This window comes from Oncorhynchus gorbuscha, unplaced genomic scaffold, assembly GCF_021184085.1.
Source record: "Oncorhynchus gorbuscha isolate QuinsamMale2020 ecotype Even-year unplaced genomic scaffold, OgorEven_v1.0 Un_scaffold_828, whole genome shotgun sequence".
Classification (NCBI taxonomy): Eukaryota; Metazoa; Chordata; class Actinopteri; order Salmoniformes; family Salmonidae; genus Oncorhynchus; species Oncorhynchus gorbuscha.
In genome coordinates this window covers 16,068-37,500 of record NW_025745827.1, presented here as the reverse complement: position 1 = coordinate 37,500, position 21,433 = coordinate 16,068, and the positions used below count along the sequence as shown (strand labels likewise).

At 45.7% G+C, this 21,433-nt stretch overlaps 1 protein-coding gene across 11 annotated transcripts in view; it reads right to left on the bottom strand.

The window, feature by feature from the left end:
• LOC124020470 (proline-rich protein 5-like) overlaps window positions 1-20,575 on the bottom strand; it is a 184,094-nt gene extending 163,519 nt beyond the window's left edge. For 8 of the 11 annotated variants that reach the window (XR_006836069.1, XR_006836071.1, XR_006836073.1 and 5 more), the window contains exons 1-2: window positions 20,418-20,575; window positions 10,930-11,034 (exon numbers count right to left, since the gene is read on the bottom strand). Coding sequence is in view for 1 of the 11 variants with exons in the window: in XM_046335716.1 (XP_046191672.1) it covers window positions 10,930-10,958 (29 nt within the window). In the remaining 10 variants the exon portion in view is untranslated. Of the gene's footprint in view, window positions 1-10,929; window positions 11,035-16,414; window positions 16,568-18,948; window positions 19,374-20,417 lie in introns of those variants that run through there. The other 3 variants (XR_006836070.1, XR_006836072.1, XR_006836078.1) reach the window with 3 other exon arrangements.
• Between the last annotated feature and the right edge of the window lie 858 nt (window positions 20,576-21,433).

The following is a 21,433-nucleotide window of genomic DNA, read 5'->3' as shown; positions in this document are numbered from 1 at the left end:
GGTCTCCTCCTCTCACTGCCCCGACAGGCAGGAACAATGGCGACAACCACAAATGGCAAGACTTCACAGCCCAGAGTTTGATGACTGTACACTACTGACCAACTACTGAGTGACTGACTGTACACTACTGACCAACTACTGAGTGACTGACTGTACACTACTGACCAACTACTGAGTGACTGACTGTACACCACTGACCAACTACTGCGTGACTGACTGTACACTACTGACCAACTACGGAGTGACTGACTGTATACTACTGACCAAGTACCTTGTGACTGACTGTACACTACTGACCAACTACGGAGTGACTGACTGTACACTACTGACCAACTACGGAGTGACTGACTGTACACTACTGACCAACTACGGAGTGACTGACTAACACAAGTTGATACTCATACTGTGAATGAACTGGTGTCACGGAGATTTAAAGTCACTCAAAAGCCTACAGTCATAAACCCATCAATCAAAAGACTGTAAATCTAACAGGAACAACTCAAACATAATCACTAGAAACAGCACTTACTCCAGTAAATAGATTGGTACATAGTATCCCCACTCCATGATGCAGCATTGATGTAGGACAGAGGTGAAGACAAACTACAGCCATCCAGACAGGACAGGGTTAAGTTTCACACTCCTCCCTCCCCCTCTCTATCCCCTCCCTCTCCTCTCACCTCCTTCTCTCTCCCCTCCTCCTCTCACCTCATTCTCTCTCCCCTCCTCCTCTCTATCCCCTTTCTCTCCTCTCCCCTCCCCTTCTCCTCTCCTCTTACCTCCTTCTCTCTCCCCTCCTCCCCTCCTCTCTTCCCTCCTCCCCTCCTCTCCCCTCCTTCTCTCTCCCCTCCTCCCCTCCTCTATATCCACCCCTCCTCTCCCCTCCTCCTCCTTCTCTCTCCCCTCTCCTCCAGACTGCACCAGCCAAACTAAGCCCTGTGAGGGCCAGTGAGTACCAGCTAACGATATACAAAGGATCTATTCAGCCCAGCCTGACGAAAGGGGAACGTTTCAAAGGTGACAAGCATATTTACTCTCCCTCTGTGTTCAGAAGAGAGAGTGTGTGTGTGTGTGTGTGTGTGTGTGTGTGTGTGTGTGTGTGTGTGTGTGTGTGTGTGTGTGTGTGTGTGTGTGTGTGTGTGTGTGTGTGTGTGTGTGTGTGTGTGTGTCTGCATGTGGGCTAGATGCTAAGCATGCTGGGAGCTCTTTGAGGGTGCTCAGGGCTTTTCCCATTGGCCCTCCTCTCATTCACCAACAGGATATGTTCTCAAACAGGAAATGAAAATGAGTGTCCTTACATAGAAGTACAGGTAGAGGTTAAAGTGTTGCTACAGCTGCTTCTCTCACCCTGCACTGTTTATGACAACACTACAAGGCTATTTGTCTTCTATATAACTGACCCTGCACTGTTTATGACAACACTACAAGGCTATTTATCTTCTATATAACTGACCCTGCACTGTTTATGACAACACTACAAGGCTATTTGTCTTCTATATAACTGACCCTGCACTGTTTATGACAACACTACAAGGCTATTTGTCTTCTATATAACTGACCCTGCACTGTTTATGACAACACTACAAGGCTATTTGTCTTCTATATAACTGACCCTGCACTGTTTATGACAACACTACAAGGCTATTTGTCTTCTATATAACTGACCCTGCACTGTTTATGACAACACTACAAGGCTATTTGTCTTCTATACAACTGTGAAACCTGTAGCATGTGGATACATTATTAACAAAACGTCAGGTAGCCTGCTACCTCCTGTCAAAAAAAAAGTCAAAATATTATCTCCTGATTTGTATACGAGAGACGCAACCCATCTGGGCCGGTGTCGCCAGGGCTCAGTTCTCCTCGGACTAGAACAGTCTAGAGTTTCAGACGGTCCAACATTCCTGAGTTTCCCACCGTCTGTATGTCTGCTCTGAGGAGATCATTAATAACCTCTTGAAGCTAGGAGGCACTATTTTTATGTGCCGTAACGTTCCCAAAGTAAACGGCCTATTTCTCAGGACCAGATGCTAGAATATGCCTATAATTGACAGATTAGGATAGAAAACACTCTAAAGTTTCCAAAACTGTCAAAATATTGTCTGTGAGTATAACAGAACTGATATTGCAGGCGAAACCCTGAGATAAATCAAACCAGGAAGTGGCTTCTATTTTGAAAACTCCATGTTCCATAGCCCCCCATTGCTCCATTTAAAGGGATATCAACCAGATTCATTTTCCTATAGCTACCTCAAGGTGTCAACAGTCTTCAGACATAGTTTCAGGCTTTTATTTTGAAAATGAGCCAGAACGATAACATCGCGTCAATTGGTCACATGAGTTTCGCTCGCGCAACAGAGTTTGGATAGGCATTGCTTTTCCCTCTCCTACTGTGAAATACATTTGCGGTTGATATTTTATCAATTATATGTTTTTTTTTTTTTTTAAACCTGAGGATTGATTATAAAAAACGGTTGACATGTTTCTGTGGACATTATTGATATTATTTGGAATTTGTCTGTGTTGTCGTGAGCGCTCTATCCTGTGGATTTCTGAACATAATGCGCCAAACAAACGGAGGTATTTTGGATATAAAAATAATCTTTATGGAACAAAAGGAACATTTGTTGTGTAACTGGGAATCTCGTGAGTAAAAACATCTGAAGATCATCAAAGGTAAACGATTAATTTGATTGCTTTTCTGATTTTCGTGACCAAGCTACCTGATGCTAAGTGTACTTAATGTTTTGTCATGCGATCGATAAACTTATACAAACGCTTGGATTGCTTTCGCTGTAAAGCATCATTTCAACATCTGAGATGACAGGTGGATTAACAAAACGCTAAGCTGTGTTTTGCAATATTGCACTTGTGATTTCATGAATATGAATATCTTTAGTAATATTATTTGACTGAGGTGCTATGCTATTCAGCGATTGCTGATGATAATTATCCCGCTTAAGGGATGGGTAGCGTCAATAATTAACATCACCAACCTCAGCCTCCAAGACACACACACACACACACACACACACACCATGACGCTTCCGTCCCTCCCGCTGTCCTGGACGAGCCCCTGGAATGTGGTCTCATTTGAAATGTAATCAGGGAGACTTGTGTTTCTATCTTGGACTCTGACGGCGATTACAGATCATTTATCTTACTAATCGATGTATTTGTGTTGAATACGAGGCCTGTCCTGGACGAGCCCCTGGCTGTAGACCAACATCACCCATTAACCTGGTTAAGAATGTCTGTTTCTCTATGATGTCACTACTCCTTCAAGTCTTTGAACCACACACACACACACACACACACACACACACACACACACACACACACACACACACACACACACACACACACACACACACACACACACACACACACACACACACACACACACACACACACACACACACACACACACACACACACACACCTCAGTTGTTATGCTTAATATAAAGGCAGTTGAGAAGCTAACGAAGTATCCCTGACTCCACACATTCTCTGTAATGTGATTTAGTGGTGCTGGGTAAAAACTCACTGCTGTCTACACACCAGCTATACAGGGACACACCTGACATAGTTACAGGCCCTTCAGCCTTCAAACATTACCATCTGACATTTATGAAGTTCTTATTTGTCCCGGAAACTTCCCCCAGAGAGAGGGAGGGAGAACGAGAGGACGAGAGTAGACAGGAAGATATAGGGAGCGAGAGAGAGACAGAGAGATGGTCAAGACAGAGAAAGAGAGAGACACAGAGAGAAGGTGGAGAAAGAGAGAGACACAGAGAGAAGGTGGAGAAAGAGAGAGACACAGAGAGAGAGAGTCAAGACGGAGAAAGAGAGAGACACAGAGAGAAGGTGGAGAAAGAGAGAGACACAGAGAGAGAGTCAAGACGGAGAAAGAGAGAGACACAGAGAGAGAGTCAAGACGGAGAAAGAGAGAGACAGAGAGAAGGTGGAGAAAGAGAGAGACACAGAGAGAGAGTCAAGACGGAGAAAGAGAGAGACAGAGAGAAGGTGGAGAAAGAGAAAGACACAGAGAGAAGGTGGAGAAAGAGAGAGACACAGAGAGAAGGTGGAGAAAGAGAGAGACACAGAGAGAGAGTCAAGACGGAGAAAGAGAGAGACACAGAGAGAGTCAAGACGGAGAAAGAGAGAGACACAGAGAGAGAGTCAAGACGGAGAAAGAGAGAGAGGGGGAAGGTGGAAAAAGAGAGACACAGAGAGATGGTCAAGACAGAGAAAGAGAGACACAGGGAGACAGAAAGAGAGAGAGACAGAAGACCCAACTAAATCCTGAGAAAACAAAAATATAATTACTTGACACATTGGAATGAATTTACCAAAAAACCAGAGCAAGCTGGAATGCTACTTGGCAGAATACCTGACCACTGGGACTGACCCAAAATTAAGGAAAGCTTTGACTATGTACAGACTCAGTGAGCAAAGCCTTGCTATTGAGAAAGGCCGCCGTAGGCAGACATGGCTCTCAAGAGGAGACAGGCTATGTGCTCACTGCCCACAAAATGAGGTGGAAACTGAGTTGCACTTCCTAACCTCCTGCCCAATGTATGACCATATTAGAGAGACATATTTCCCTCAGATTACACAGATCCACAAAGAATTACAAAACAAATACAATTTTGATAAACTCCCATATCTACTGGGTGAAATGCCACAGTGTGACATCACAGCAGCAAGATTAGTGACCTGTTGCCACAAGAAAAGGTCAACCAGTGAAGAACAAACACCATTGTAAATACAACCCATATTTATGTGTATTTATTTTCCCTTTTGCACATTGAAATGTGTTTATTACTTTGAAACTTGTGAGTGTAATGTTCATTTTTTGTTCATTTCACTTTTGTTTATCCATTTCACTTCCTTTGGCAATGTAAACATGTTTCCCATGTCAATAAAGCCTCTTGAATTGACTTGAGAGACACAGAGACAGAGAAACAGAGAGAGGGAGAGAGAGAGAGAGAGAGAGGGAGAGGGAGAGAAACAGAGAGATGGAGAGAGAGGGAGAGGGAGAGAAACAGAGAGAGGGGGAGAGGGAGAGAAACAGAGAGAGACGGAGAGAGAGAGAGAGAGGGAGAGAAACAGAGAGAGAGAGAAAAACAGAGAGATGGAGAGGGAGAGAAACAGAGAGAGAGGGAGAGAAATAGAGAGGGAGATGGAGAGGGAGAGAAACAGAGGAGAGGGAGAGAAACAGAGAGATGAGCGAGGAGAGAGAAGAGAGAGAGAGAGAGAGAGAGAGAGAGAGAGAGAGAGAGAGACAGCGAGAGAGAGAGAGAGAGAAAGAGAGAGAGAGAGAGAGACAGCGAGAGAGAGAGAGAGAGAGAGACAGCGAGAGAGAGAGGAGAGAGAGAGAGAGAGAGAGAGAGAGAGAGAGAGAGAGAGAGAGAGAGAGAGAGAGAGAGAGAGAGAGAGAGAGAGAGAGAGAGAGAGAGAGAGAGAGAGAGAGAGAGAGAGAGAGAGAGAGAGAGAGAGAGAGAGAGAGAGAGAGAAACAGAGAGAGGGAGAGAGAGAGAGGGAGAGAGAGAGAGGGAGAGAGAGAGAGAAACAGAGAAACAGGAAGAGTCAGAGAGAGACAGAGAGAGAAAGATGCGGGATAACAGAGAGTCTTGAGGTAGTGTAGAGAATAGATCAGTACCTGGGCCAGGATAGAATATAGGTAGGTCGGAGAAGGTTTGTATGGGAGATCGGTAACATACGTTTTGAGAGAGGTAAGAGAATGTTTGTATGGGAGATCGGTAGGAGAAGGTTTGTACGGGAGATCGGTAAGAGAAGGTTTGTGTAGGAGATAGGTAGGAGAAGGTTTGTACGGGAGATAGGGAAGAGAAGGTTTGTGTAGGAGATAGGTAGGAGAAGGTTTGTACGGGAGATAGGGAAGAGTAGGTTTGAGATAGGTAAGAGAAAGTGTGTACGGAGATCGGTAAGAGAAGGTTTTTGTATGGAGATCGGTAGGAGAAGGTTTTTGTATGGAGAACGGTAGGAGAAGGTTTTTGTATGGAGAACGGTAGGAGAAGGTTTTTGTATGGAGAACGGTAGGAGAAGGTTTGTATGGAGATCGGTAGGAGCAGGTTTTCGTATGGGAGATCGGTAGGAGAAGGTTTGTATGGAGATCGGTAGGAGCAGGTTTTCGTATGGGAGATCGGTAGGAGAAGGTTTTTGTATGGAGATCGGTAGGAGAAGGTTTTTGTATGGAGAACGGTAGAAGGTTTTTGTATGGAGAACGGTAGAAGGTTTTTGTATGGAGAACGGTAGAAGGTTTTTGTATGGAGATCGGTAGGAGAAGGTTTGTATGGAGATCGGTAGGAGAAGGTTTGTATGGAGATCGGTAGGAGAAGGTTTGTATGGAGATCGGTAGGAGAAGGTTTGTATGGAGATCGGTAGGAGAAGGTTTGTATGGAGATCGGTAGGAGAAGGTTTGTATGGAGATCGGTAGGAGAAGGTTTGTATGGAGATCGGTAGGAGAAGGTTTGTATGGAGATCGGTAGGAGAAGGTTTGTATGGAGATCGGTAGGAGAAGGTTTGTATGGAGATCGGTAGGAGAAGGTTTGTATGGAGATCGGTAGGAGAAGGTTTGTATGGAGATCGGTAGGAGAAGGTTTGTATGGAGATCGGTAGGAGAAGGTTTGTATGGAGATCGGTAGGAGAAGGTTTGTATGGAGATCGGTAGGAGAAGGTTTGTATGGAGATCGGTAGGAGAAGGTTTGTATGGAGATCGGTAGGAGAAGGTTTGTATGGAGATCGGTAGGAGAAGGTTTGTATGGAGATCGGTAGGAGAAGGTTTGTATGGAGATCGGTAGGAGAAGGTTTGTGTAGAGATCGGTAGGAGAAGGTTTGTACGGGAGATCGGTAAGAGAAGGTTTGTGTAGGAGATAGGTAGGAGAAGGTTTGTATGGAGATCGGTAGGAGAAGGTTTGTACGGGAGATCGGTAAGAGAAGGTTTGTGTAGGAGATAGGTAGGAGAAGGTTTGTATGGGAGATCGGTAGGAGAAGGTTTGTATGGAGATCGGTAGGAGAAGGTTTGTATGGAGATCGGTAGGAGAAGGTTTGTATGGGAGATCGGTAGGAGAAGGTTTGTATGGAGATCGGTAGGAGAAGGTTTGTATGGAGATCGGTAGGAGAAGGTTTGTATGGAGATCGGTAGGAGAAGGTTTGTATGGAGATCGGTAGGAGAAGGTTTGTATGGGAGATCGGTAGGAGAAGGTTTGTATGGAGATCGGTAGGAGAAGGTTTGTATGGAGATCGGTAGGAGAAGGTTTGTATGGAGATCGGTAGGAGAAGGTTTGTATGGAGATCGGTAGGAGAAGGTTTGTATGGAGATCGGTAGGAGAAGGTTTGTATGGAGATCGGTAGGAGAAGGTTTGTATGGAGATCGGTAGGAGAAGGTTTGTATGGAGATCGGTAGGAGAAGGTTTGTATGGAGATCGGTAGGAGAAGGTTTGTATGGAGATCGGTAGGAGAAGGTTTGTATGGAGATCGGTAGGAGAAGGTTTGTATGGGAGATCGGTAGGAGAAGGTTTGTATGGAGATCGGTAGGAGAAGGTTTGTATGGAGATCGGTAGGAGAAGGTTTGTATGGAGATCGGTAGGAGAAGGTTTGTATGGAGATCGGTAGGAGAAGGTTTGTATGGAGATCGGTAGGAGAAGGTTTGTATGGAGATCGGTAGGAGAAGGTTTGTATGGAGATCGGTAGGAGAAGGTTTGTATGGAGATCGGTAGGAGAAGGTTTGTATGGAGATCGGTAGGAGAAGGTTTGTATGGGAGATCGGTAGGAGAAGGTTTGTATGGAGATCGGTAGGAGAAGGTTTGTATGGAGATCGGTAGGAGAAGGTTTGTATGGAGATCGGTAGGAGAAGGTTTGTATGGAGATCGGTAGGAGAAGGTTTGTATGGAGATCGGTAGGAGAAGGTTTGTATGGAGATCGGTAGGAGAAGGTTTGTATGGAGATCGGTAGGAGAAGGTTTGTATGGAGATCGGTAGGAGAAGGTTTGTATGGAGATCGGTAGGAGAAGGTTTGTATGGAGATCGGTAGGAGAAGGTTTGTATGGAGATCGGTAGGAGAAGGTTTGTATGGAGATCGGTAGGAGAAGGTTTGTATGGGAGATCGGTAGGAGAAGGTTTGTATGGAGATCGGTAGGAGAAGGTTTGTATGGAGATCGGTAGGAGAAGGTTTGTATGGAGATCGGTAGGAGAAGGTTTGTATGGAGATCGGTAGGAGAAGGTTTGTATGGAGATCGGTAGGAGAAGGTTTGTATGGAGATCGGTAGGAGAAGGTTTGTATGGAGATCGGTAGGAGAAGGTTTGTATGGAGATCGGTAGGAGAAGGTTTGTATGGGAGATCGGTAGGAGAAGGTTTGTTTGGAGATCGGTAGGAGAAGGTTTGTATGGAGATCGGTAGGAGAAGGTTTGTATGGAGATCGGTAGGAGAAGGTTTGTATGGAGATCGGTAGGAGAAGGTTTGTATGGAGATCGGTAGGAGAAGGTTTGTATGGAGATCGGTAGGAGAAGGTTTGTATGGAGATCGGTAGGAGAAGGTTTGTATGGAGATCGGTAGGAGAAGGTTTGTATGGAGATCGGTAGGAGAAGGTTTGTATGGAGATCGGTAGGAGAAGGTCTGTATGGAGATCGGTAGGAGAAGGTCTCTGAATTAGAGAGGTGCGGTGGGCTTTACAGTTGTGATACACCCCTGAATGGAGGGAAATACTGACACGCAACATCAGAGACGAAATTAAACTTAGGACATTTACCTGTACTGTTTGCATGGTGATATCATTGTAATGTAGGTCTTATTGGGGAGATAGGCCATGTTGATATCATGGGATTGTAGGTCTTATTGGGGAGATAGGCCATGTTGATATCATTTTAATGTAGGTCTTATTGGGGAGATAGGCCATGTTGATATCATTTTAATGTAGGTCTTATTGGGGAGATAGGCCATGTTGATATCATGGGATTGTAGGTCTTATTGGGGAGATAGGCCATGTTGATATCATGGGATTGTAGGTCTTATTGGGGAGATAGGCCATGTTGATATCATTGTAATGTAGGTCTTATTGGGGAGATAGGCCATGTTGATATCATGGGATTGTAGGTCTTATTGGGGAGATAGGCCATGTTGATATCATTTTAATGTAGGCCTTATTGGGGAGATAGGCCATGTTGAGATGTAGTTCCTAACTTGTTTGACAAAATTCGTACAGATTTTCTGAGGGGACCCTACATGGGGCCCTGACCCCAAGTTTGGTAACCACTGTACTAACCCCTCTTTCTGTGTCCACTTCCTCCTGCATGCATTGCAGCCTCACCACTGAGCACCACATCACTATCTGTCTCAGTAGCCTACCCTCTGTAAAGAAAGTATTTTTCTGCTCCGTTTAACGTTCAGTAATACCAGCCAGACGTTGGCTTCTCACTTCATCCTTCTGGTTCAGTAATACCAGCCAGACGTTGGCTTCTCACTTCATCCTTCTGGTTCAGTAATACCAGCCAGACGTTAGCTTCTCACTTCATCCTTCTGGTTCAGTAATACCAGCCAGACATTGGCTTCTCACTTCATCCTTCTGGTTCAGTAATACCAGCCAGACGTTAGCTTCTCACTTCATCCTTCTGGTTCAGTAATACCAGCCAGACGTTGGCTTCTCACTTCATCCTTGTGGTTCAGTAATACCAGCCAGACGTTAGCTTCTCACTTCAACACTAGAAGTCTCTGCAGGCAGCTAGACACCTGACTGACATGTCTATTTGCGACTATGTACCAATTGTGCACTCGTGAGTCAGTGTTTGTTTGTTTGGGTGGGTAGGTGGGTGGGTGGGTAGGTGGGTGGGTGGGTGGGTGTCTGTCTGTTTGGGTGGGTGGGTGGGTGTCTGTCTGTTTGGGTGGGTGGGTGGGTGGGTGTCTGTCTGTCTGTCTGTCTGTCTGTTTGGGTGGGTGGGTGGGTGGGTGGGTGTCTATCTGTCTGTCTGTTTGGGTGGGTGGGTGGGTGTCTGGGTGGGTGTCTGTTTGGGTGGGTGGGTGGGTGTCTGTTTGGGTGGGTGGGTGGGTGTCTGTAGACACGGAAGGAGTCACTGGACAGTTTTAAAATTGCCGCAAACACACTGGCAGCAGCCTCTAGTTGCCTCGTTGAGCCGACTGGACGCTTCGGTAGTTCAGTTCACGTCTCAGTCCTGTGGAGGGCGGAGTTAGCCATTTGACTCTGGGGAACCAATCAGGAGGAGGCAGGAGAACATAACGAACAAAGCAGTGTTTATGATTCCTCTCGTTCTCAAAGAGGCCGGCGCGATGACAACTCAGTTGAAGCGCTGGGAGCAATATTTACATGTTGACCTGTAATGGATTTTTTCTTTATTATGAACAAAATATATAGTTTCTCAATAAAAAAATCTCATTAGGAGAAATTCCAGAGATCCGGACCTCAGTGTCCACATATGTAGTTACGACACTGACCCCACCCTCCCTACTGGAACACTGGTGAATCTAAATGGTCTGTGTCTGTCTGTGTGTCTGTGTGTCTGTGTGTCTGTGTGTCTGTCTGTCTGTCTGTCTGTCTGTCTGTCTGTCTGTCTGTCTGTCTGTCTGTCTGTGTGTGTGTGTGTCTGTGTGTGTGTCTCTGTATGTGTGTCTGTGCCTGTGTGTGTGTGTGTGTGTCTTTGTCTGTGTGTCTGTCTGTGTGTGTGTCTGTGTGTCTGTGTCTGTCTGTCTGTCTGTCTGTGTCTGTCTGTGTGTGTGTGTGTCTGTGTGTGTCTGTGTGTGTGTGTGTCTGTCTGTCTGTGTGTCGTGTGTCTGTCGTGCGTGTCTGTCGTGTGTGCGTGTGTGCGTGTGTGCGTGTGTGCGTGTGTGTGTGTGTGTGTGTGTGTGTGTGTGTGTGCGTGTGTACGGAGAGAGGGGCAGTGACTTGTGGTCTCTCACCTCCTAAAGGAATGGGTGCGTTCTTCCATCCGAGGTGAGGGGTCAAAGGTGAGGGGTGGGGGTCAGAGACTGAACTTGACCTAGGGACCGGTGTCCAGCCAGCATCTTTCACAAACAACAAGAAAGCACACCAGTCACAGTTCAGAACATGCTCTATCCATAGAGATGGTTAGAGGACTCAACGTGGATATAACCTGTTTTAACATGGACAGTTCAGAACATGCTCTATCCATAGAGTTGGTTAGAGCACTCAACGTGGATATAACCTGTTTTAACATGGACAGTTCAGAACATGCTCTATCCATAGAGATGGTTAGAGGACTCAACGTGGATATAACCTGTTTTAACATGGACAGTTCAGAACATGCTCTATCCATAGAGTTGGTTAGAGCACTCAACGTGGATATAACCTGTTTTAACATGGACAGTTCAGAACATGCTCTATCCATAGAGTTGGTTAGAGGACTCAACGTGGATATAACCTGTTTTAACATGGACAGTTCAGAACATGCTCTATCCATAGAGTTGGTTAGAGGACTCAAAGTGGATATAACCTGTTTTAACACGGACAGTTCAGAACATGCTCTATCCATAGAGATGGTTAGAGGACTCAACTAGAATATAACCTGTTTTAACACGGACAGTTCAGAACATGCTCTATCCATAGAGATGGTTAGAGGACTCAACTAGAATATAACCTGTTTTAACACGGACAGTTCAGAACATGCTCTATCCATAGAGTTGGTTAGAGGACTGCAAAGTGGTTATATAACCTGTTTTAACACGGACAGTTCAGAACATGCTCTATCCATAGAGATGGTTAGAGGACTCAACTAGGATATAACCTGTTTTAACATGGACAGTTCAGAACATGCTCTATCCATAGAGTTGGTTAGAGGACTCAACGTGGATATAACCTGTTTTAACATGGACAGTTCAGAACATGCTCTATCCATAGAGATGGTTAGAGGACTCAACGTGATATAACCTGTTTTAACATGGACAGTTCAGAACATGCTCTATCCATAGAGATGGTTAGAGGACTCAACGTGGATATAACCTGTTTTAACACGGACAGTTCAGAACATGCTCTATCCATAGAGATGGTTAGAGGACTCAACGTGGATATAACCTGTTTTAACATGGACAGTTCAGAACATGCTCTATCCATAGAGATGGTTAGAGGACTCAACGTGGATATAACCTGTTTTAACATGGACAGTTCAGAACATGCTCTATCCATAGAGATGGTTAGAGGACTCAACGTGGATATAACCTGTTTTAACATGGACAGTTCAGAACATGCTCTATCCATAGAGATGGTTAGAGGACTCAACGTGGATCTAACCTGTTTTAACATGGACAGTTCAGAACATGCTCTATCCATAGAGATGGTTAAGAGGACTCAACTAGGATATAACCTGTTTTAACACAGACATTGCCACTGAGGGCTTACACCATTGTAAAGTAGTCAACTGGGTGGGGATTCCTATGGGTTGGGAGCGATCAGCCACTTATCAGAGCATTCAAATTGGGTGTTATGGTTTATAAATGGCTTTAAGCTATATCACCGCCATCTAGTGGCCAAAATAAATGAATGACACCCAGGATTTGGTTCAGGACTCCAGTACTGTAGGTGGCAGTAAATCAACAATATTAGCTTTTCACTTTTTCAAACACAAAATAAGAAGAAAATGTACAACTTTAAAATGGAGATGGCCCATGCTGTCAGATGCCATAAGGGCACAGACACAAAGTTGAGATGTCTTTCCATCTCTATGGTTCTCAGTCTCCAATGCATTTCTTTACATCAACTCTTCAATCCAAAGTTATTCTGTTATTTCACGCATTGTATTAAACTTTTCCTATTAATGTCTTCCCATAGTCGCCTCATCTCAACTCTGATTCATACACTTCACACTTCTATGTACATATGACTTCATTCAACAATAACCCACAGAGGGCAAACATGTACCAAGGCCTCTTCCCTGTTGCACTACCATTCACCCAGCACTGCAAGAGGAAAACAAATGACCACGTCACAGTAGGGAACTGACAGTTGGTTAGCGGTTAGAGATCCAACAGTGCGCGACGCTCTCAGAGATCCAACAGTTGGTTAGCGTGCGCTTCTCAGAGATCCAACAGCTCGAGAGATCCAACAGTTGGTTAGCGTGCGACGCTCTCAGAGATCCAACAGTTGGTTAGCGTGCGACGCTCTCAGAGATCCAACAGTTGGTTAGCATGCGACGCTCTCAGAGATCCAACAGTTGGTTAGCGTGCTAGAGATCCAACAGCTCTCGGAGAGATCCAACAGTTGGTTAGAGATCGTGGTTAGCGTGCGACGCTCTCAGAGATCCAACAGTTGGTTAGCGTGATCGGCGCGCTCTCAGAGAGCCAACAGTTGGTTAGCGTGCGACGCTCAGAGAGCCAACAGTTGGTTAGCGTGCGACGCTCTCAGAGATCCAACAGTTGGTTAGCGTGCGACGCTCTCAGAGATCCAACAGTTGGTTAGCGTGAGATCCAACAGCTCTCAGAGATCCAACAGTTGGTTAGAGATCCAACAGTGGTTAGCGACGCTCTCAGAGATCCAACAGTTGGTTAGCGTGCGACGCTCTCAGAGATCCAACAGTTGGTTAGCGTGCGAACGCTCTCAGAGATCCAACAGTTGGTTAGCGTGCGTGAGACGCTCTCAGAGATCCAACAGTTGGTTAGCGTGCAACGCTCTCAGAGATCCAACAGTTGGTTTGCGCGCGACGCTCTCAGAGATCCAACAGTTGGTTTGCGTGCGGCGCTCTCAGAGATCCAACAGTTGGTTTGCGTGCGAGATCCAACAGTTGGTTAGCGTCAGAGAGATCCAACAGTTGGTTAGCGTGCGACGCTCTCAGAGATCCAACAGTTGGTTAGCGTGCGACGCTCTCAGAGATCCAACAGTTGCTTAGCATGCGACGCTCTCAGAGATCCAACAGTTGGTTAGCGTGCGACGCTCTCAGAGACCCAACAGTTGGTTAGCGTGCGACGCTCTCCTCCTCTCCTCTTTGTTTCTCCTCAGTTGTAATCTGTGTTCCGTGACTGTGTGTGTTTTGGGTTGTTGTGCCCAGTCCCCCAACTCAGCCCCCCACACAGACTGAACTGGGTTGAAAAGGCTATGATGCAGAATGATTGATACCCCACTGAGAGACAGGAGTAGCGTGTGTCTCGGTCGACTAGATCAAAGAACTGAGGTCAACAAGTTCATTGGAATAAAGGGGCCATTCTACTTCGGCAGATGGTACATGGAAACATGTTTAAGTAGTGGTTTACTCAGAGATTTGGACTTTACATTCTCAGAGACTCAAAGCTTGTGTCTGACACTACAACATTAGCTACACTACTTCATCTTCCTTTCAGAGCCATCAGGCGTTTTACATAATAGACTTAAATCCAGTCTTCTAGTTGACCGTCCATCTGTTTCTCATCACAGTGGAGGTCATAGAGAGCCTGGAATGCAGGGATAACCAAATGTTTGGAGATCAAACCAGAGACATCAATATATTCCAAGGCAGACAGAGAGAGGGAGGGGGACAGGGTGCATCCTGGGTACCTTCTGACGGATGCCAGAGAGGTGGCAGCTCAGCTCTCCTACCCAATAAAATATTATAATTAAATGAATATGGGTGTAGTCACCACACACACACACACACTGTAGTGAGACACTTGATTCTCTTCCATCAAACTCCCTAAAGAGGTGCTGAGATCCTCCGCATAAAACAGACGCCCGGGTCCTCATGAACGAGTGTAGCCGAGGTAGCCGAGGAGGTGCCCGACTTAAACCTCAAAACAACACACGTGCTTGATGTTTCTATATTCTCAACCCTTCATATTTCAGACAGTAATCATACCCAATGAACTGAACCATCAGAACAAGTCAGAGAATGTTTCATCTAAAACAGCAGATGGTATCTCTACTGTAACTATAGGGAGGTGGTTAACTACATATGCTGCTCATTTGTTCACATGTAGATCTTAATTAAATATGACTGCATTTTGCCCAAGTCACTAGAACGACTCTGCTGTGACTCAACTCTGCTCCAGGAAGTGTTCTGATGTTCCTGGCCTCTCTCTCCTGTCACCTGTCTGGCTACTGGCTACAGCCCCTGTTCCACCTGCCACTCTGGGCCAATGGCCAGTCAGAAGTCAGACTTGGCCGCGGTCCCAGGCTCTAGTCCTGGACACCACATCACACAGTCACAGCTGACAGAACAGCCGAAAGGCACACAGCAGCTTTACAGCCAATCCCCTGCTTAACGTCTGCTGCTCTAGTCTGCGATTCCACAGGTTTCCATCCAACCTCTCTGGTGCCAGGTACAAACCCTGGTATGGAGATGTCATCTGGGCTGCGGCTGCTCCCTCTCATCTCTGGCTCTGCTCTAGGATTCTCTGCCTCTTGACTTCCTTTCTCTATTGTTCTCTCTCTCACTCTAGTCTTCCCCTCTCTCGTCTCGCTCTCTACCTCCCCCTTCTCTCCATCTGGTCTCTCGTAGTAACATGAGTGGGCCCCCTGCCATCACCACTGTGTAAACAGATAGCAGGAAGTTCCCCCAAGTGAAAACTAACCCTGATCCAAGATAATGCAGGAGGACACCCAACACTAACTCACTCATCCCAGTCACACTGACTGGCACCAGGGCAACACTCAGTCCTGAACATTGCTACCGACAGCACCCAACATAATAACAATAATGAGCGAGTGTTAGTGCTGTATACTTGTCCTGGTAATTTCAGGCAGAAGAGACCAGTTGAAAAGGAGTGTGCAGTGTTTCTAAATATTGAGCTGTGTTATTTCCAACAGAACATGCAGCCTGCAGGTAAAACAGTTTGAAAAAGTAGGAAAAAAAAGTGACAATTCTAATTCCATCAGAGTTCCTCCACCTGCTGGTTACAGTGTGCCACTGCAGGGGTGGACAGGTAATGCATAAATCAACATAATTCAGATCAAGAGGAAGGATGCTAACTTCTATGAACCTATCGAACTCACATTAAAGAGGACAACCATGTCCCAATAAGCGAAAGGCCATTGAAAATACATATTTCACAACTAACTATGTTTCAGACATTGACATCAGGTACATTTTAGGTGATGAAAATATGGATCATCCGGACATTGAAAATAACCCATTTTCTGGACGTTGAAATCAGGTGCATTTGAAAATACTTATTTTTCGATCATTGATTCCATGGCCAAATTTCAACTGATATACATTCTCAAGTATAATAAGTAAGCATTATATTACAGTTATCACAAGACTTGTCTGAAGGTCCCGTGGTACCAGTTGAAAAAAATGAACGGAGGTATGGAGACTGTTTAGTGACAAAAATAAGAATAAAATCCTGGTCTTTCATATATCACTCAGACACTTCAGAACAAACTTCCTTTTGATCTGTTGTTCTATGTAGTGAATCTGTTATTCGAGGCATTTGAATATGCTAATAGCAGTAAGGTACCCACCAAAATTCATCCAATCATGTTTTTCTTCTGTTTTTTTTTTTGTTCTTCAAGGGGTCTTAAAATTCAAAAATCAAACAGCTAAACGATCCTTAGTAGAACCCCCACCCTCTGGCTTAGACAGGTTTTAATAGGAAAGAGGAACCAATTGTAGATTGCAACAAAATATGTATCTATCACATGCAGTAAGTTCCTCTGGTTAAGAGCGTCTGCTGAATGACCAAAATGTAAATGTAAAAAACACAAACACTTGCAAAGCATGCTGGATATTATTCTAATAAGCTCCGCCCCCATCCTTGTACCGTTACCTTACCAAACCTGACCTTCACCATACATGCAGAAGAGGGATAGGAGAGGGTATGAAGCCCTGAGGTGTCCCTGCCAGTCCCAGAGCTCTCAACTGTCTCCCTACTCCATTAGTCTCTGTCTGAGGTGTCCCTGCCAGTCCCAGAGCTCTCAACTGTCTCCCTACTCCATTAGTCTCTGTCTGAGGTGTCCCTGCCAGTCCCAGAGCTCTCAACTGTCTCCCTACTCCATTAGTCTCTGTCTGAGGTGTCCCTGCCAGTCCCAGAGCTCTCAACTGTCTCCCTACTCCATTAGTCTCTGTCTGAGGTGTCCCTGCCAGTCCCAGAGCTCTCAACTGTCTCCCTACTCCATTAGTCTCTGTCTGAGGTGTCCCTGCCAGTCCCAGAGCTCTCAACTGTCTCCCTACTCCATTAGTCTCTGTCTGAGGTGTCCCTGCCAGTCCCAGAGCTCTCAACTGTCTCCCTACTCCATTAGTCTCTGTCTGAGGTGTCCCTGCCAGTCCCAGAGCTCTCAACTGTCTCCCTACTCCATTAGTCTCTGTCTGAGGTGTCCCTGCCAGTCCCAGAGCTCTCAACTGTCTCCCTACTCCATTAGTCTCTGTCTGAGGTGTCCCTGCCAGTCCCAGAGCTGTCAACTGTCTCCCTACTCCATTAGTCTCTGTCTGAGGTGTCCCTGCCAGTCCCAGAGCTCTCAACTGTCTCCCTACTCCATTAGTCTCTGTCTGAGGTGTCCCTGCCAGTCCCAGAGCTCTCAACTGTCTCCCTACTCCATTAGTCTCTGTCTGAGGTGTCCCTGCCAGTCACAGAGCTGTCAACTGTCTCCCTACTCCATTAGTCTCTGTCTGAGGTGTCCCTGCCAGTCCCAGAGCTCTCAACTGTCTCCCTACTCCATTAGTCTCTGTCTGAGGTGTCCCTGCCAGTCCCAGAGCTCTCAACTGTCTCCCTACTCCATTAGTCTCTGTCTGAGGTGTCCCTGCCAGTCCCAGAGCTCTCAACTGTCTCCCTACTCCATTAGTCTCTGTCTGAGGTGTCCCTGCCAGTCCCAGAGCTCTCAACTGTCTCCCTACTCCATTAGTCTCTGTCTGAGGTGTCCCTGCCAGTCCCAGAGCTCTCAACTGTCTCCTACTCCATTAGTCTCTATCTGAGGTGTCCCTGCCAGTCCCAGAGCTCTCAACTGTCTCCCTACTCCATTAGTCTCTGTCTGAGGTGTCCCTGCCAGTCCCAGAGCTCTCAACTGTCTCCCTACTCCATTAGTCTCTGTCTGAGGTGTCCCTGCCAGTCCCAGAGCTGTCAACTGTCTCCCTACTCCATTAGTCTCTGTCTGAGGTGTCCCTGCCAGTCCCAGAGCTCTCAACTGTCTCCCTACTCCATTAGTCTCTGAGGTGTCCCTGCCAGTCCCAGAGCTCTCAACTGTCTCCCTACTCCATTAGTCTCTGTCTGAGGTGTCCCTGCCAGTCACAGAGCTGTCAACTGTCTCCCTACTCCATTAGTCTCTGTCTGAGGTGTCCCTGCCAGTCCCAGAGCTCTCAACTGTCTCCCTACTCCATTAGTCTCTGTCTGAGGTGTCCCTGCCAGTCCCAGAGCTGTCAACTGTCTCCCTACTCCATTAGTCTCTGTCTGAGGTGTCCCTGCCAGTCCCAGAGCTCTCAACTGTCTCCTTACTCCATTAGTCTCTGTCTGAGGTGTCCCTGCCAGTCCCAGAGCTCTCAACTGTCTCCCTACTCCATTAGTCTCTGTCTGAGGTGTCCCTGCCAGTCCCAGAGCTCTCAACTGTCTCCCTACTCCATTAGTCTCTGTCTGAGGTGTCCCTGCCAGTCCCAGAGCTCTCAACTGTCTCCCTACTCCATTAGTCTCTGTCATCCAACACGTTTAGATTATTGTTTTTTTGTTGACATTTTGACAGTATATCAATATGTCCCCTCTAAAAGATACAAAGGACAAGGTCAAAGGACATACGGGGTTGCCCGCGTCTCTGAAACCGCCAACGTCTCACCTCTCTCCGGAACGCTGCAGACGCACACCTAAAACCAATCCCGGAGGCAGTCTGGACAGCCTATGCTACTGCTCTGGTGTTGCGTCGCTATTTCGGTATATATTCTATCTATTTATAACAGGGCACGGTATCATTCGACAACTATATATCATGGCTACAGACGGAGTTGACAACCACTACTAACGTTAGGCAAATCAAGTCAATAAGCTACACAGCAGACGTTTATAAAAGGTACCCACGTGTATGGTCGCTGTCTTCCTCTGGCGGTGCGCTACAACATGCCACAAAGATAATATATAGGCGCTCCAACACGCACTGAAAAATGATATCAAAATCTGTGTTTCAATCCTTCTTGGTTTATAGAAATTTCGCAAAGGTAGACAGTAACACTGAAGCTGTCCCGAAAGAGTCCTTGTCTGTCTGAGTATGCGAGTGGAGTACGGATGTGTAAACGGAGCCGACTCCGAGGATGTCACGGCTCGTGGATGTTTCCTCTTGTTGACTTGAGTTCGCAGCACCAGCTGCTACGGTATCTAGTGGAGTCCGCGTTACACAAGCGTCTGCAAGTGTCTGTGGAATGTGTGTAGACTAGAGTGCGTGTGTTTGTGCGCGCACTGTAGTATTTCCACCGGTCTGTCTGTGCTGAGAGTGCATGGAGAAACTGCTAAACGAGAGACTGTCCCACGCTATGAGTTCTGGAGCTGTGCCAGTGCCAAGATGAGTTAGTAGACAACCGGTTTTAAATCTGCAGTCTGTGGCGCCTCCGAACAACAACGTATAAAGTTGAATTCATTTAAAACCAAAGCATTCAGCCTAATGATCCCCATAAAGCTAGGAAGACAATCTTGTACATTATACTAAGTGCTCATTAAAGAGAAAGCAGTGATTCAGCTGTGCACTCTCTGGACAAAATGCTGGTGATCAGCAAGTTTTCAGATCCACTATCCAATCCCCACCTAATCCAACATCAATGGATTTGTCAAAGAACACCACCGAGGATCTTCACAGAACCTAGATATTTGACACCACCGAGGATCTTCACAGAACCTAGATATTTTACACCAGAGGATCTTCACAGAACCTAGATATTTTACACCAGAGGATCTTCACAGAACCTAGATATTTTACACCACCGAGGATCTTCACAGAACCTAGACATTTGACACCACTGAGGATCTTCACAGAACCTAGATATTTCACACCACCGAGGATCTTCACAGAACCTAGACATTTGACACCACTGAGGATCTTCACAGAACCTAGATATTTGACACCACCGAGGATCTTCACAGAACCTAGATATTTTACACCAGAGGATCTTCACAGAACCTAGATATTTTACATCACCGAGGATCTTCACAGAACCTAGACATTTGACACCACTGAGGATCTTCACAGAACCTAGATATTTGACACCACTAAGGATCTTCACAGAACCTAGATATTTCACACCACTGAGGATCTTCACAGAACCTAGATATTTTACACCAGAGGATCTTCACAGAACCTAGATATTTGACACCACCGAGGATCTTCACAGAACCTAGATATTTTACACCAGAGGATCTTCACAGAACCTAGATATTTGACAGACATTTCAGTCCCACTGTTGCTTGCTGTTTGAGAAGAGTCTGCATGAAGAGTTATTGGAAGATCTCCCCAAAACAAACCTCTTAGAAGAAGAAACCATATCAGAGAATCAACCAACCTTTGATTGTCCATCATCCTTCTGGAAGATATTTGAGGTATTTTGACGATAATGATCAGCAACCTGCTGTTCTGTTTGACTTTTATAGTACCAAGTGTTTTGAGAATGTCACATGGCAAAGTCCAACTCCAAGGTCAGGAATATCTGCCTTTACAATGCTGGGGGCATAAAAGAATAACAGTAAGGTACCTGGGGAACATACAGCATGAGAAAGTTCTCTCTCTCTCTCTCTCTCCCTCTCTGGTTTAATGTGTAGCTTGTTGAGTAGCCAGAGTCATAAATACCTGATGCTGTGGTGAGAGAATGTTTGTTTAGGGTCATGGAACTAACATTAAGGCCCAGAGAATGGCATGTGTCCAAACACATCGTCATTCAACCAATACTAGTATATACAATACCATTCCTTGTAGAAAGGTTGATTCTAAAAGTACACAATTACAATTTTACTGGTTTATATATATATACACAGTATATAGCATTTCATCATTAGGGACAGGAGCTTTTCCTGACTAGAGGTAACCTCCTGGCCTTGTGCATGGAATACCAGCATGCAGTATGTTGGTGGAAGTTAGGAATATTTAACCACACTTTGTCTCTTCATGCCAAGTACTTTATTTTATGTTTGACCCTTATGATCCAGCCAGAGCCGGTTCCAAGAGACAGACATGACCTGACCGAAGTGTGTTGAATTGTTTTCAGAACTCAGTCGGGGTCTCAACTTCCTGTTGACAGTTAGAATAGTAGAATACACAAGGTGCAATTTCTACATGTGGTTGTGCATCAACAGTTTCTCTCTTGTTATGTCAGCCACTGATAGTCACTCAATTATCCATGTTAGTTAACCATTTTTACATTGGTAAATGAGTCTAGCCAGCTATCTAAACTTGTAGTAATAATGGGCGAATACCGACTGGGCACACAGGGCATGTGTCCAGGGGCCCTAACCTCCAGGGGCCCCCAATTGATTTTGTTAGTCAGTCTCACTCAGATATCATTAACATGATAAAAGTCCTGGC